A 16,745-nucleotide genomic window follows, 5' to 3' on the forward strand; every position below is an offset into this window, starting at 1 on the left:
TTATAGTTTCTACCTTAACAGTTAAATAGTACGTTTTTCAATACGTACGATTATAATTTGAAGTATGTACTGTAAGAACAATAGTTTTGACGTCACTTACAAATATCACTGAAAAATTTAATGTATTCTATCATTTTCTATTAACTAGAAATAATTTGTACAATAATTTGTAATAAAATTCCACAAATGACTAAAAAATCAATTATTGTCTAGTTATGAGATTCGATTGAGCTGCTATTGCGAAAATAAGTTTCCGATAGATAGACTGAAAATGAGGGTAGTTGACGAGGGAGGGTGAAATTGGACTGTGTCAAGAAAGTGGAAAGTCCAATAATAAGACGTCCCCGCTTTGAACTTGAAGAGAACGATAGTGATCGATGTTAGATCGACGAAAAACGAGGCGTGCCCTATGGATAAAGAAATCAAAAGGAACGAAACAAAGGTGGCAGAGGTTGAAATAAAGACCCGTATAGATGTGGAAAATGATTTGTTCTGAAAAATCAAGCACACCAGTTCCTGGTTGGACGCCGATCGTACTGTCGTCGTATCGATTAAACAGCGTGTCACGTTCGAGAAAAAAACGAAATAAAGGGTGAGAACGATGTTTCAATCGAAACGCTTCCATCTTTCTTTCCTCTTCGTTTTTCGGTCTTTTTGTAATCATTCCTGGAGTTATCTCGTGACTACCACCACCATGTCTGCTGGAAACGATAACGGCGTGCAATGAAATGTCACGGCTAGACACGCCAAGTCGTAGTCCTAATCAAAATGCTTTAAATGGGAATAATGGTAGTTTGGTAAAATTAACTTATCTTCCTTTTTGCAAATAATTCTGTGGTTATTATTAAAATAAACAATGTTTAATGTGAAACACATTAAAATATGAATTATTAAGGATACGTATAATTAATTTTCATATATCAGCTTGGCACTTTTTTTTTCATATTACTAGTATAATAGCAAGATTATTTTATATTATTTTATGGTATGTTTGTAGTCACCTATTTTGCACCAACGCACAATCGTGAGGGTGAATGACCCTGTTCTTGTCTTATACAAGGTCAGGGGTTATCCCTGACCCTGCCATGCGTCATTCCCTTTGAAAAATTTAGTAATAATCGTTCGTGACATAAAGCTATTTTTTTCGACACTTGCTATCAGAAGGGCTTGCAACAATTCCCCTTGTGACGTAAAAATATACGGCCAAACTACATATAATCAGAATACATTAACAAAAATCACTATGGTCAATACGCATCCTGTATGTTATATTTTTCCGATAATAAAAGATATCTACAGGAAATAGAGAGAAATAATTCACCGGTGTATAATTCAGTAAATGGACAACCACTTCAAGCGAAGGATTAATGAGAATGATGCATTTTTAATGTAGACACGATAAACTTGCCATAACATGTGTTTTATTCATTCGTTATTTAAATAATTACGAAATTTATTTCACAAAATTTACTTACAAATCAACTTCATTTGGTCATTATTGGATTTGTAATTCAGCTACCATTTATTTGAATTTGTAAAGGCTATCTCCTTGGTCTTACACAAATCTTTTTTATACTTATTTATACCGTCTATTATAATTTATTCCATTGATTTAAAGTTTTTTCACAAAAGAACGTATTTCTAATTGTTTTTGAGGTAGACAGTAGTTAAATGATTTGTTTCTATAATCTGTATAAGGTGGGGTTATATAATGGAAAAATAATTCTTTCTGTGTGTTATGACGTAGAGATAAAAATAATGATAAAAAATAACCAAGATACACTATAATGCCGCAAGAGCATAACTTGGTTAACGTATACCATTGAAACTTATTCCAAGCTATGGTCTTCCTCCCTTGGCTTCTTTCCTATTAACTGGAACCTTGCCCTTAACACAAGGGGAAATAAAATACCCAAAATTAAGATTTATGCACATTTATTAAGATACAAATATTAGGATATAACACTTCAAGTTTTCTTGGAGAAATAAGTAGGTACACTTACATTTTAAAAGAAATTTTAGAAATTAACAAATTTTTTAAATTCATTAGAAATCTTGATCGTGTTTACAGTTAACAATATTTCTACATCTTTGATAGCAATAGAAATATTAAAAATTGAACGTTTAAGTATAACGATATCAATTCTTAATTTAATGTACCATAAAATCATGGAGCTATGAAATCGATCGCCAATTAATTAATATAATTAATACGAAGTACCAAAGATGAAAGGTACTTTGCCGAACAGAAGCTGCAGACATGCTCGCTGAATATTTCCCCAGCGATTTAGGCATTAATTGCAAGAATGTAACGGGTGTGCAAAAAGGAACAAGAAGTTCGACGAGGGCTGCAGAAAGAAATGGCCGCCACGGAGTCATAAACTTGAGTTATGTTAGCTGTTAGATAGTTGAATCTCTGTATTCTGTGGTATGCTCTCGGTCCGTTAATATCTTCATTACTAAATCATACCCACCCTTCGGTCCTGTTCGCGTTTCCTTGGACAGAAGCTTAGATAGACGATCACATGGATGGGAATTTCTGGATTCTACCCTAAGTAAGACCATTTTCATCCACGGCACATCTGTTCTTTATACGATTAGCTATTTCCACATATTGTTCGGGCAATTTATTTTTTTTAACTCGTGAAGAAAATTATTAATCGCCCGATACTTGTAACAATTCGACAAGTAAATTTTTACAATTAACGAAATTCGTTATGCAACTATTAATAGTACTGATTTAGCTTTTAATTTGTAAATTTTTTAATATTGGTAATTGATAACTTCTTATACAAGAGGGGTCTTGTAATAACGAAGGACAGTATGGTTTCATTGTTTAAATGTGAAGTGATTTTTCAATCAGAAAACATTGTAACAATACGTGTACGGTGAGCAAACGAGAGGAAAGTGATGGAACTTCGATTCGAAAAACATTCTTTCTATTTTCCTTGCTCGTGTGCATTCCATTTATTGTTCGAAAGCACACTTTCTACCAGGAATTAAACCAACGACCTTAAATTAAATCGTTCATACGTACGAATGGGTCGCAAGGCTTGACATCCGCGGTAATTCACGTCGACACACGTTCACTGTACCGTTGTCTCGCATACAAATGACAAAAATTCGTGCGATTGTTACCTCTGTGTAAAATGAGGAAAAGCTTACATAACTAAAAATACTGCTTAAAGAATAATAAAAATATGTTATTTCTCTCATCTAGAACATTTCCAAAAAATTATTTGTTTTCACAAATGTCTTTAAAATGAGTACCAAAGAAGTTACTTTGATTCAGTAAAAATATCCCCTGTTTGAAAGTTAAACAGATCCTGACATTGAGACGACGAACAGTCCAGGGCAATTAATTAACGTCGGTTTAACCGTTTCATTTGGGGTGTAAATGAGTTCGATCCCAACTTAGCCGAGAGCACTCTGTACAAACGTCTCCTGTTGCAACCTGTTGCTCTCTGACGAGGCTGTACAGCCACGGAAGAAGAGCAAAAGGATGGGGTAGGATGATGGTTGTGGTGACTGATGGGGGTGGCAGTGATGCTGCGAGCTGGCAATTAAGCCATCAACCCTTAATGAATAAACTCTGTTCACGGACACCGAGCCACAGCAACCCCTTAGCTAACTAACCCCGAGTTATTTGCATGCCTGTTGATGAGGGTGAACTGGATTCACCATGATAATTACACTGACTTTATGGTCAGATGCTTAAAGGCTTAAAGCGGAGGAGTACTTAAAGCCAATTGATACCCGGGACAGGAATCCGAGGAATTATATTGATTTACAAATAACATTTTAATGAGATACACATTTTTATTCAATGTCTATATTAATATTCGAGTACCATGAAATCTTTGAATTTGCCGCTTCGTATAAAAAGGAATTATTTAAATATCATGTGTAATTAATGGTTAACGTTTTCATAACATAAATAGTACGTTATTTAAATAATCATTTCTTATGCGAAACAACGAATTTAGAAATGGTACGATGTCCGAATCTTAATACGAGTACATAACTGTATTTGAAATTTAAATAGTATAACAAGAACGTGGTACGTTTAATAAGGAACTATCTTATATATAACGTTGAATAATTAAGTTTCTTATTAATTAGTAACTCCCATGGCAGTCAACTTGTTAATTATCTTCAATTGAAAATTAAAAGACGTTATTAATAAATTAATCGAAAAGAAAGATTTATTCGTTTATGATACAAATCTGTTCATGTATATAAATACTACAGTTGTATTTATGTCCGTGATGTAGATACAATAAACCGTTTCCGGTTGAAGTTAAAAAGCATTTAATTAGTGCGGGTTAACGCAGTTGTCTCTCGTCCTGCTCAATTTCACACGCTAACATTTATGTACCCCTTATGGGCGCGAAACGAACGATTCTGTCTTGGGGCGTGAAAAACACGATGAGATAGTTCAGCTCTTTGACCACGTGGGTTGGTTTATCTTCAAGGAAGATCTCGGAACATAGCTCGACTTTCTTTCTTTCTTCGAGGGTTCCACGGCGAAGGTGAAGAATCCAGTAAAAGTAATCTTGATGTATGTAAGCATAATGAATTTGATGTAAAAATTGTCAGTTTTCAAAATCACTTATTTAAGAAAATACATGAAGTATACTTCACCTTCGCTAACTTTCATCTTTAACTTTCAAACTTCCTTGTTTCTTTCAATTTGTACAAAATTCAAAACTTGATTCTTTTTTTAAGCTTTTTTAAGTTTGTTTAAAAAGATCTATCTTCTACATTTTTAGATTTTAAACAATAGCTTGGAATAGTCGCGTGGAACACCCTGTACATTAGCAACCAATGCGAATGGTTTAAAATATATTTTTATTAATGAAATAAAACTAATGCATATATTTGAAATGAAACATTTTTAAACTGAAAGGTACCGAATTAAAGAGGTACGAAAATCGATACACAGACGAATCTCTTTTGAACGAGCGTGCATCTTATACGGTTTCGGTATATCGCGTGTTGAGACGCACTTTGTCCTCCTAATTCCTTATACCTTATCCACTCCTTAGCGTGGAAACGCTAATTCGTTGATTATCCTAATGACTGTCAGGGAGGCAGCTGGAAAGAAGGAAACCACGTACCGTGAACCCTCTTGCTTGATTTATTCCGAGTAGCGCCTTTGAACTTACTAACAACGTTTACATATTCTGTGGGCTTCTCGTTTTAATCTTTGTACCGTTTCTTCTTTGCCGATATCATTATACCGTCCTTGTTTTTATGATTCTCATTCAGTGTTTCCAATTAAGTGAGAGTCTCGTGCGTAACCATTCATTCCTAATGCTTTTTTTATTTAAATAATACCTTTATTAAACCAAGAAAATAAATAATCCTTTGCTGTAATTCTCCAAATAATAGAAGTAATATGTTTTCAATGCTTTTTGAAGAATGATTTCCACGCTATCCTTTAATCTTTCTAGGGTGAAATTAGCATGGTGGAATCGACCACTCGAGTAACGCTCCACTCTCTACACTTTACCCTAGAAATCTTCATTTCTCATTACGGCTTCAAGCTATCTAATAGTTACATGTCCGAGCCTTGATCACGATAGGGCTTCTTAATCTTTCAAGACAAATCTGACGTCCTAGTTTCTTACCATACGTCTTCTACGCATTATTGTTCTGTGGTATGTCATACTCAGGAATTTGAAAAGAATACACGTATTGATTTCCATTTTCGATTATTCGCATGTGTTATGTACTTGCACCTAGAAACGTTCTTCGAAACACAATCCTTCATTTATGATAAGTTTTCATAAAATGAGGTCTGCTCTTATATCAATTTTATGAATAGAATGTCGTGATAGTTACTGGTAATCACCCACCTTAAATTTTATATGATTGAGAAATAAAATATTAAAGAAAACTCTGAGTAGCATTAATGCTATATTCATTTCATAAAATAGTAAATGGAACGTTTAAATAAAAAAAATTAAACGAGGTATTGAAAATTTCACAGCACTTTATAGTAGAATCAATTATTCATTTTATCTACGTCAACAAGATTGAAACACGTGTAGAAATTATTGAAGAACTCTTTAACTCGAATTCAGTTGCAGTGAACACGTATACGAATTTAAATTATACGGGCACTAGTTGATAGGGTTTCTTATTATCCAGTGGAAAACACTAACGCCCTACTTTTACACACTCCCCAGTTCCGACTTAATTACTGTAACCACGTGTCAATGTCGTATCAGAAGAATCAATCGACCGACAAATAGTTTCATATATTGAAAGAATAATTTTCTATTATAAAATAATATAATATACGAAATCAAATAAAAATTGGGTCTTTCCAATTAAGATAGGGAATAACAGGTCCTATTTAAAATCCTAAATCAAAGGAACATCCCTATTAATCATTTTTAATTTATTTTTCTTTCATTAATTAACCGATGTCACACGCGACACCATCAGAAAAATGTTATCTCACTGTTTCAGCATTAATTACATCTGGGTGAAACTAACGGCGGCAATCATAAAAACAGACGTATCGTATTTCACACGTATGTCGTTGATGAGAGTTCTGGTATCCGTTACCTGTTTAACAAGTTTCATGAAGATTTCTTTATTAGCGCATAAATTGAAACGCATCTCGTCGATCACAAACGATAAACCAACCAACAGGAATCTTGAAGTATCCTTAATTGAAGATTGTTTTCTTATTCCAATTTAACTGTAAATTACAGAAAGAAACTTTAGTAGGATCGAAGTTTTTCCGATATCCCTTGATTACCTGTTTTTCTTTTGTAACTGTAATGAGGGGGTGATAATAAATGGTAGTGTTCGATATTAAAATCCATCTTATTGGTGGACTTCAAGTGTTTCCTTGAAAGTAGTACTTTTAGCATTGTTTGAGGGAGGAAGGAGGGGGTTGATTCGAATCCTCCTAATTAAAAATTTCTCGTTTCTGCGAGTATTTTCTTCCTTCTACCGAATCTTCTTATTATACAGACACGTAACAAGGATCGAGGGGGCTTCGATGATTATTATTCAAGTATTTTCTTTTATTCGAACCCAGCTGCTATAATATTTACGATACCTCCCACTCGTTTCTCTTATATGAATTTTCCACCAACAAAGAAACATAAGGAATTGTAATAACTTCTTGTTCGTTTTATATTTTATCAAATATTTTAATATCATAATTTTTATAAAGATAGAAACACAGGTTATTTATATATAATTTGTTGCTTGTTAATTAAATTACAAAGCGATTAAGAAAAAAGAAAAAACTGTATGTAGATGACCGAAGTCATACAATTACCTTGCCGTTAAGTGGTTAGATTACATCAACGTCGATGTTCTTGTAAGGTTTAGTTTCATCACATGTACATCATGTACACGTGAATGATGAATAACCCAAATTTTCTTTTACCAAAGAATTCAATTTCGTTCGATCTATGTAACAAGCCATGGATGCCTGTTAGTCAGCCCTTAGGGATCTGTATTCACCCTCCCGTCTAAAGGAATCATGCACCCCTTTTCTGGGCTTCCTAACGATGTGCTAATAAAAGCCGGACCGCAGATAAAGAGTTACTCGAGGAGGAACGTAAGCAGATTGACGAAGACACTGCTACATGCCGAGGCATAATGGAAAGAAGTAAAACAGAGAAAATAAATATAAGAGGTTCAGAAGGTTAGGCTTTAAGAAACAGATCATGGAAATCGTTCTTCTCCAGTGAGGAAGGTATTGCTTGTTCCGTTTTTGAAGGGGTAGCTTTCCACCCCTTAATTATCCAGCTGTCAATTATTTTTAACGACTCTGCGATATCCTAACGAGATCGAATCTGCTGACGTGACGTTTGTTAAAGGAAAGGCCTTGATGGAATAGTAAGTTGGATGTCGCCGAGGAGTGCTCCCTTACCGTGACTCTTCTTCGAGGAAACCTCTTACCTTTCTTACCTTATTTCTTGCCATTACTTATTCTTTTCAGATTGAATATAATTGAGCAGTGTGCAAGGAATAGCAATGATACTTACAACTCTTCCTTAAACGCGTTGCTCAGGTTTACAATAAATATAAATGGGGACATTTTTCTTAGGTCATTTTAACGATTCCTTAAATATATATAAAAATAGTGACGTCTTTGTAATTTCCCATTCTAATCGACGTTGAACGTTGCCAAAATTGTGCAAAACAATTGTAACGCTGCCAATTGAAAGCGCAGAAAGCGGCTGAATTATAAGTTCCTCAGGATGTTCCCTTCTATCTTTAATCTCTATTACAACATACCACACGATATACGACTTCCCTCGTAAGACACTTCATTCATTAAATTAGTGTTTAATAACCCTTGTAATTTGATGCTCATTACGAATACAACCGAGGCGTATAATTATAATAATCGTGCTGTTTTAATTAGTTCATTTTATTATTTATTACTTCTTGCTCGGTAACAGAAATAATATAACTTGATTTGATTAGTTTTGATTTTATTAACAGTCTCAATTATTATAGAATAATTCTCAAAATAATTTTCTCTGCCAATATATTGAATATTAAATCTACGTATTATGTCTTTCAAGAACTAATCATAAACTTCTGCAATCATTAACGATTGGGTGTACAAAGTGCTCGACAATAATGTATTAAACACGGTTCGTCGTTTCTTGAACGGATGACTATGAGAACGCTTTGATTCCCGTGTAGACCAGTTAAGAATCATTAAGGCAAATCTTCGAGAGGTATTGCTTCTATCGTGTCAGGGTCAGTGCTGCCGACGTCTGCGTAGTTATAGAGACAAATATTGTTACTAGATATGTTGTTGATCCTATTCCATTTATGATCATTAGAATTGTTCATATTCTAAATGGTCCAGTTTTATCACTCTAGCACAATAAATTTTTTCAAATGTCAGTATGTACCATTACATTTTAATGTTGTCAAATTAGGAAACCTTAATAGTAAAATCGTAATTGCAATTTCGTATTAATAATTTTATGATTTTAAAGAAGCAATACAGAACTGATGATCAAAAATTTGAAATACAATACTTGGTTCAGGGAATCATTTTTTCAAACGGAAAACGAATGATCTTTAAAACGCAGACCATTATTACTATCGTGACAGTACAGGTCAGCTCGTCGTGTATGACAAATGCAAAAGGAGCTGAAAGGTGAGATAACAAGGTGAAACCGAGTGGATGAAATTCGCCTTTGACTTTGAAGGCTTCGTGTACCCTTCACGCCCGATCTCCAGCGTTGCTCTGCATTTAAATAATTAAAGATCCGACGGGATGGATGGACGCACGGACTGGCCGTATTAATGGGATAATCGAGCGTTCAACATCGAACAAGAAGTGGCCGGTAGGGTGGGAGGGGGAAGGTTGGTGGTTGATGACGGTGGTGGTGGACGAGTGATAATGATTTTATAGTCAGCTGAACTGGCCGGGGAAGGAGGGTGAGAGACAATTGACTCGATAATACGGGTCTTCCTGCCTGGCACCCGTTGATACCAATGGCGAATCAAGTACGGACACCCAACCAAGTGAAAGAGAAGAAACGAGGGACAAGGATAAATGTTCCGTTCGCTAATGACCCTGGTGCCTCTTTAGGGACTGCTTCTCGGCTTAGGCTACCGGTCGAAGACCTCTCTTTACCTCTTCGTCATAGGTCGAGGAATCAGGTATCTGACAGTAGACTGCGCCTTCTGCTTTCCACTCTCGATACTGGGTCTAACTTTCGCAGGGAATCAGGCTAAGAACAGATTCTGGGCAGGTATTTCAATTGAACCGATGTTTGGATGCAAATTTAACTTACTAGAATAAGATTAGACCTCTAGAATTCTTGAATAAACAATTTGAAAGTGCCTGAACAATCTGACCCACAGTCGACGCATGAAAAAAACACTTTATTGATTTAATAAGTGTAATTTTCTCAGTTGATTCGGTATAACCCCATTACTTCCGCTTCACGACAAATTAAATCACTTGGCCACCGACGAAATGTATAGATATCAATCAGTAGTTAGCCGGAAATTCAATAATGAGTAACGAAGTACAGGTGGTGTGATGCCTTTAAATTTCTCACTGGCGAGGGTGTACTCCTACCAGCTCGATTCTGTTCTTTTTTTTTATGGCGGTAATACTTGAGGATCGTAATTCAGTGATAAAGTGTTGAACACTTGGGTCTCATTCGCTGCTCGTAAAAAGTGTTTGCTTAATTCCACTCCGACACTTGATCTGACATTCGCACAGGTGTTAAAAAAACACCTGCTTCGTAGGATCGCTCTTCCCTACGAATTATGCATACACCGATATCCGAGATTCAATTTCATTTACCATATCGCGTTTGAATCATTCTTCCATTATTATTTACTTACTCTTAATCATGTAACATTAATTCATTTTTCGATTACCGTATCCTGATTAGAAAATCAGCCCTCAAGATTAAAATAAATCACCCTCTAAATAGCTTGCAATTATAATTTATAAGAATGTATAAAAATAAAATTGACGTGCTACAAACAATTCAGTTATTTCGAGACAAATGAAATTTGAAAGTAAACAGAAAAAGGATCCGCTTACCTTCACGTGTGGCGAATACAGAAAAAGGAAAGAAAAAAACAGTTCCAAGATACGTCAATAATTAATTAACAGAATTTATCGATACGTCACTGCCGTTATCTTGTCCGATACGCGTACGAAACGATTTTGTGGCCGTACAAGAAGATAAGCCGTCGTCAATTCACTCGGCTGTCTCGTTTCCGTAGAAATTACGACTTCCTCGTGATCCTCGACATCCAACGTTTCCTAAAGAAGGCGCAGAGAACCTCTACAACGAATGTCGTCCCCCGTATCGACGTTAAATGGGTGGGCAGGTGATTCCAGAATGGTCCAACCCAAATTTAATCCCTCCGATATGAATGTCACGTGTTTACCGGTATAAAAACTATTCCCGGTTTTAATGATAGCCCTTCCCCTTCACGCACACATGTACTTATGTATACCTTCATACGATAAATGTGAACTTTAATTATCAACCTTTTTCTCTAAATTACTAGTAATTCTTTTTTTTTTACTAATAGTGTTTCAATTGTAGGATTTATTTTATGCTCCAAGAAAATTACAAATTAAATTAATGAATTGTTCGCTATTAATTAATTTCACATTGCCTTGTAAAACAAATTTCAATAATTGACAATTAGTTCATTTTTAAATTCATCTTCCGATTCAATTTACAATTCAATAATAATTGCTAAAGGACACATGTGATTCTGAAAACCGATTATACTACAACTTACTAAACTAGTCATAATTACAGGTATTAAAAAGCCACGTTTGCGTAAAAATTGTCGTGTATTGTTGAAAGTAATCAGACTAGATGTTACAATTTCTATCCGTCCATCTGCTACCAACCGAACGAGAATCGAACCGTTTTCTAACGAAGTCCCATTTGTCGATGCCGAGATACATCGCAGGGAGGGAAGCATGGAAGAAAAGAGACAGCCATAAAAAGAAGGAACAGTCATTGATCCTGGCATTGGGACTCGGCTGAAATCGTGTCTGGGCAGCGGTTTCGAAGGCTGGGACATCGGTCCTTTGACATCTCAAGCGGGAGGGTCTCGCGTCCGGCGAGATAACGAAATTAGCCGGGCCGCTAATTTATTTCCTAATTCTCGCGCAAGCGGAGGTGTGAAACAGCCGTTCTGGACCGTGGTATCCATGAGAGCGGGGCCTCGATGTGAAATAAAAAAGGAAAGGACGGTTTTCGCCGTAGGAAGGTGAATAAGAAGGAAAGAAGAACACTTACCGTGGCTGCAGGACAAAATGAGAGAAAAAAAGGAAAGGGAGTGAAAAGGAGAATGCGAAGACAGGAATGCACGCCCACGTTCACAACGTGTTTTCGTGTGTCGGTGTACTGGTCACACACCGTGCGAGAACGCGCTAGCAAGAATACGTGGAATGCACCATTGTCGCATACTTACCTGGCGCAGCGTAGTTATGGACCCGCGAATCCATTGATCCCGATCGCTCAATCTATTGGAACTTCAACTAAACATATTTCGCAAATTGAAGAGAATCGAAGAAATTCGCTTAATTACCTATCACGTTTCTCGGTTAAGCAACGAGTATTTTACTTGTTACCAGATTGAAAAATTAGGTAAATAATTTCATGAATTTTCTTAAGCATTAGAAATTCGTTATATATCTACCTGATATAAAAAAAATATAAAAATTTTACGGTAAATGTTTCTACGATCCACAATTCTGAATTGTTTATGTAGTTGAACGGACAAGATTGAATGTGACAAATTTGCAGGCTGTTATTACATCGTTCCAGGATGTCCATTAAAATTCCTGGAGGCGCTAACTAACGACATTCCCGATTATTTTATTCGATATTTTATTTCATTTGAATCGACGGTACTGCGTTTGATACGGAAACTCGCTCGTAAATTCCTGCCGAACAAATTTCCAGCATGCGTCGCGGCTATCTTAGGTTCAGTGATTCTCAGCTTTTAATTTATAGCAACGCATTTCGATTTCCAAACGACCGAATCCTGCAGTCCTGCCATAACATAAAACTTCTGACATTTTTTAACGAATAACAGATCTTATAATTATTTAACGCTCTCACATAAATTCGATATTCTTTAGATTTTAAAAAATATGCTGGACAGATTTACATTTCGCACATTTTATATAAATCTTCCAATTTTTTTATCCATTTCGGCAGGAGTTAATTGCTGGTGCGCTTTAGGGTGACAAGATTCGTGCTTCTGGCATTTTTAAAGGGCACAATAATGCATATTTCTGTGTTTCTCATTTTGACATGGAGTTAGAAAGAAAGGAAAGATATCTAACGCACAGCTTAACTGAAATATGAAAAATTTGCATATTCATGGATCTGGCACGTTGATGACGATATGGTATAACGAGTTTGAGAACCACTGGGACTTGGGAGCGGCCGGCAATCAGAATCTCGTACGTAGTCACACATGTAAACAAAAACACACATTTAGGTGGTGGTGCCGAAGCACTACTATCTCAATCCGTACGCAAATGAGCTTCCCTGCCCTCTAAGGAGACGAGGCAAGAGCGATGCGCGTGTAAAGTGCCTCCGCGTGGACACACGTGAATACGCGGGTTTCGTGGATGTAAATTAAACACGTATGTGCCAATACGTGTATCCTGATGTTGATCGTACACACGTGTACATCTGCGGATGAGTAAAAGGTTGAGGGGTACCGAAGGGGGAGGGTAAATCAAAGCCATTCAAAGAAATAACCAGTGCTCATTAAGAGTAATAAAACCCTCTCTGCTCTCTTAGTCGGGATTGTTTCAAGGGTGTCGCACGGATCGGACAGCTGCGATCTACTGCGTGTTACTTAACGATCTTCTTTATTATATTATTTGATTCGGGGTTGCGTCGGGCACCAGTGCTGACCTTGGTCGCAGAAAAGAAACCTACTCTTGTCTTTCTTAACTAAAATCTATCATTTTTCATTTTCTCGAGATACATACGCTGAGATATAAAAATTCTTGTAATAAAAATTTTCCTTTCCAGCTTGGTAGAGTAATAAAAACTGATGGGGATTTTTTATTTTAAATAACTTTATTCAAGGAAGAATTTGAAATTGTATAATAAATCATTTGTTAACAACATCGATCTATCGTTTGTTTTCAGTAGCGGCTTCAGGTTTAAGCGGCAGCATGCACGGGAGTGGTCTTATGTCGTTGCACGTGGAAGGAGGCAGCCAGGTCCAAGTGCCGCGCTCGTTGATGCAGGCATTCTTGCAGCAAGATCCGAATCATCCTGGATTGGAGACGGTGCGGCTGCCAACGCCTCCGTGCGGTTCCGATGAAAACGGTCCGCCGCAACACTGTCGCGAGGTGGAAATCGAATTGTGTCTTGTATGCCGCCGATGTGGTCGAGCTTATCCCCAGGAATCAACGCTTCTCGCGCACCAAAGATCCTGCTATCTAGGCAATCAACAACGTCGCGGCGCGCTACGTCTTGTTCAATCTCGTTACGCTTGTTCCTTGTGCGATGGAAACAACCCAGCGCGAACGTACACGACCGTCAGCGAATGGCGGCGTCACTCTGAAACGGTTCAGCATCGTACTCGCCTCGATGCTAACCAAGAACGTCAGCAGCAACAGCAACAGTTTTGCAACATCGCCGGTGAATCCGGCGGTCAGTGCGGCGAGGAAGTGCATCCGCTTACAGACGAAATGGAGGATGTCGTTAATCAAATTACCTTACTGGCAGCTCGTGCCGCCGCTGAGAGCACGACCGGCCAGTCACAGGGTAACGAAAGAGCGAGCCAGGACAACAACAACGGTCCCGATGTTAAGAGACAGAAATTAGTCCAAGAAGTTGCCGCCCTGGCTGGTGCACGTTAGATCAGATTGAATCGGACGGGGACTGCGCTTGAAGAACTTGAAGGATGTTAGAAACTTTAGGGATACGCGATAGAATCGTACAGGTATCTGATCACCTCCTAATGCGACTTCTTCGGACCAGAAAAGAAGAGTAAGGGAAAAGGGGTAAAAAAAAGGATTGGAGAAAAGTGTCGGATAGATATTCTTCGAGAGAGGTACTCGATAACGAAAGCAAACAACGTTCCTAACAGACTAGATAAAGGGGAGGAGGTCCTAATCCAGGCTGGGGTTAATCGTGGGGGACTTTTTCTTCTGCTTCGGGCACCAAGGGATCCAGTATAGATTCCAGGTACCTTGAGTGTGGACGATGGACCAATCACGACTAAACGCGCATATGGATCTCTCTCTTATCTCATTCTATTTTAGTTGCCCACGACTACCGTCGTGTATTCACCAATTTAACTAATATTTTTGTTACGACGAATATACACGCGTGCCAGCACGAAGCACGCTCACTAAAGTTCCTTCATTAGAAAGAACGAAGAGGTTCGGGATGATAAAACGCGTTAGATTAACGAACGAGCGAAAATGATCGATACCGTTCGCAAAGGCGTTGCTTGGTACCAAGTGGATTTCTTCGGCGAATTACCGATATATCGTTAACCGTACCTATCCGTGAGCTTATGCCATTCTTAACCGTTAGTGGAGAAAAGAAGCTCAAAAACGCGTGATAGCGAAACGCGACGGACGGAAGAGTTTTAGGGTTGGGGGTGTTGGGGGGTGACGGGGTGAAGATTAGTGTCGACGACGTTGAAGACGCGTTGAGGTGGGCTAATTTAAACGTTCCTATGTAAAGTAATAATAAAGATTTAATGAAGAAGATGATGAAGAAGAAAACAAAATGAAACTAATGGATTACTAAAAAATGCGAACAGACATTAAAGCGCGACGAAGTTGGGCACACCGCGCAACAGTTCACGAAAACTAAGCGGAAGCATTTGTTACGGATACGTACGTATTTGTTCGTCTAAAAAAAAAAAGAACGAAAAAATGTTCGCTCTCTATCTTCCTATCTCTTTTTTTCTCTTGTTGCGTGAGTGTGTATGGGTGATACTGGGGAGTGTGTATTAGGAGAACGCGAAGAAAACGCGTCGTTACCGACGATGACCACAGAGCGCCTTTGCTAGGAGAAGAAAATCACAGAATCGAAGTCACGTCGCTACGTTCCTCTTTTAATTTGCATAAATGAACAAGTGAAATGAAAGAAACGCGCGAAAGAACGATAGAATCCTATTACGTTTTAGGAGACCGACCTACGACTTTATTGAAAAATGGGTGACAGAACGAGAGAGAGAGTTCACGCGATACGCGTACACACAATTTACACCCGAATCACTCGATACCTACACACATATACATATGCGCATATATGTACATATATATACAAACGCATATATATATATGCATACATACTTTTAAACACATACAGGGCATAAACCCCGCGGCTGGGAGGGGTTTAGATACGATATATCGTTATCGGCGTGTGAATTTTAACATATTCCGTTCTGTTTTGACCGCGAGAACAAACGTTACGATCGTAGAACGAGACGACACCGAACATCAATTTTTTCGAGAGTAACAGCGACGAGAGAGAAAAAGAACAAACGAGAAGAAAGATAAGAAAGCGCGAAGGGGCAGAAGCTGTCCAATCGCGGCACACGTTCGCATTCAATGACAGGCAAGACCCAGCAACATGGTTCCTATACTTAATAAAATTATATTTAATAACGCGAGATAAGAAAAAAAAAAATATTATTAATAATAACATTAATGATAATAACACGCATAGTAATAATAATGATAGTAATAAAATAATTTTAGACATAGCTATCGATAGCTGTAACTATATTATCGTTAACTAACGATCGACAATTAATCAATCAATCAGATGTAATTACACGATCGAGCGAAATGATTAAAAGAAAAAACAAAAGAAGAAAAAAAATCGAACAGGCGAGAACCTTTTGTTCTTGTTTTCGAAAGTGATAGAATTAAACGTGATGCGAATGGTTCTTTCGAAAAAGATAAAGAACAAACGAAGTGCGGTATTTCATGTACGCGCGAAAAAAAAAAAAAGAAACGATGCTCGTAATGAGAAGATGAACTGAACTAAGTATCGCGGTGAAAAAAAAAAGAAAAAATGAAAAACGATGGTGGAAAGTCACAATCTCGATCAATAGATACGGGAATTTTGTAAAGGTCTGCTCGAGGACGACAAAACTTCACTATTAGCTCGTAAGTTATCGGTTAATTACATCTAGATGTAGATTTGAGGGAAGGGAAGAAAAAAATGATGTGCATCGGTAGATGACGTACT

At 37.4% G+C, this 16,745-nt stretch overlaps 1 protein-coding gene across 8 annotated transcripts in view; it reads left to right on the forward strand.

Annotated features, from left to right (window-relative positions):
- The window catches only part of LOC114875152 (zinc finger homeobox protein 4), a 233,612-nt gene extending 217,095 nt beyond the window's left edge, over positions 1–16,517 (forward strand). For 5 of the 8 annotated variants that reach the window (XM_046287694.1, XM_046287696.1, XM_046287697.1 and 2 more), the window contains one exon: positions 13,671–16,517. In XM_046287694.1, coding sequence (XP_046143650.1) covers positions 13,671–14,389 — 719 coding nt within the window. In that variant the 3' untranslated portion in view covers positions 14,390–16,517. The remainder of the gene's footprint in view (positions 1–13,670) is intronic. The other 3 variants (XM_046287698.1, XM_046287699.1, XM_046287700.1) reach the window with 3 other exon arrangements.
- Positions 16,518–16,745: the final 228 nt, after the last annotated feature.

Source organism: Osmia bicornis, chromosome 11 (assembly GCF_907164935.1).
Source record: "Osmia bicornis bicornis chromosome 11, iOsmBic2.1, whole genome shotgun sequence".
NCBI classification, from domain to species: domain Eukaryota; kingdom Metazoa; phylum Arthropoda; class Insecta; order Hymenoptera; family Megachilidae; genus Osmia; species Osmia bicornis.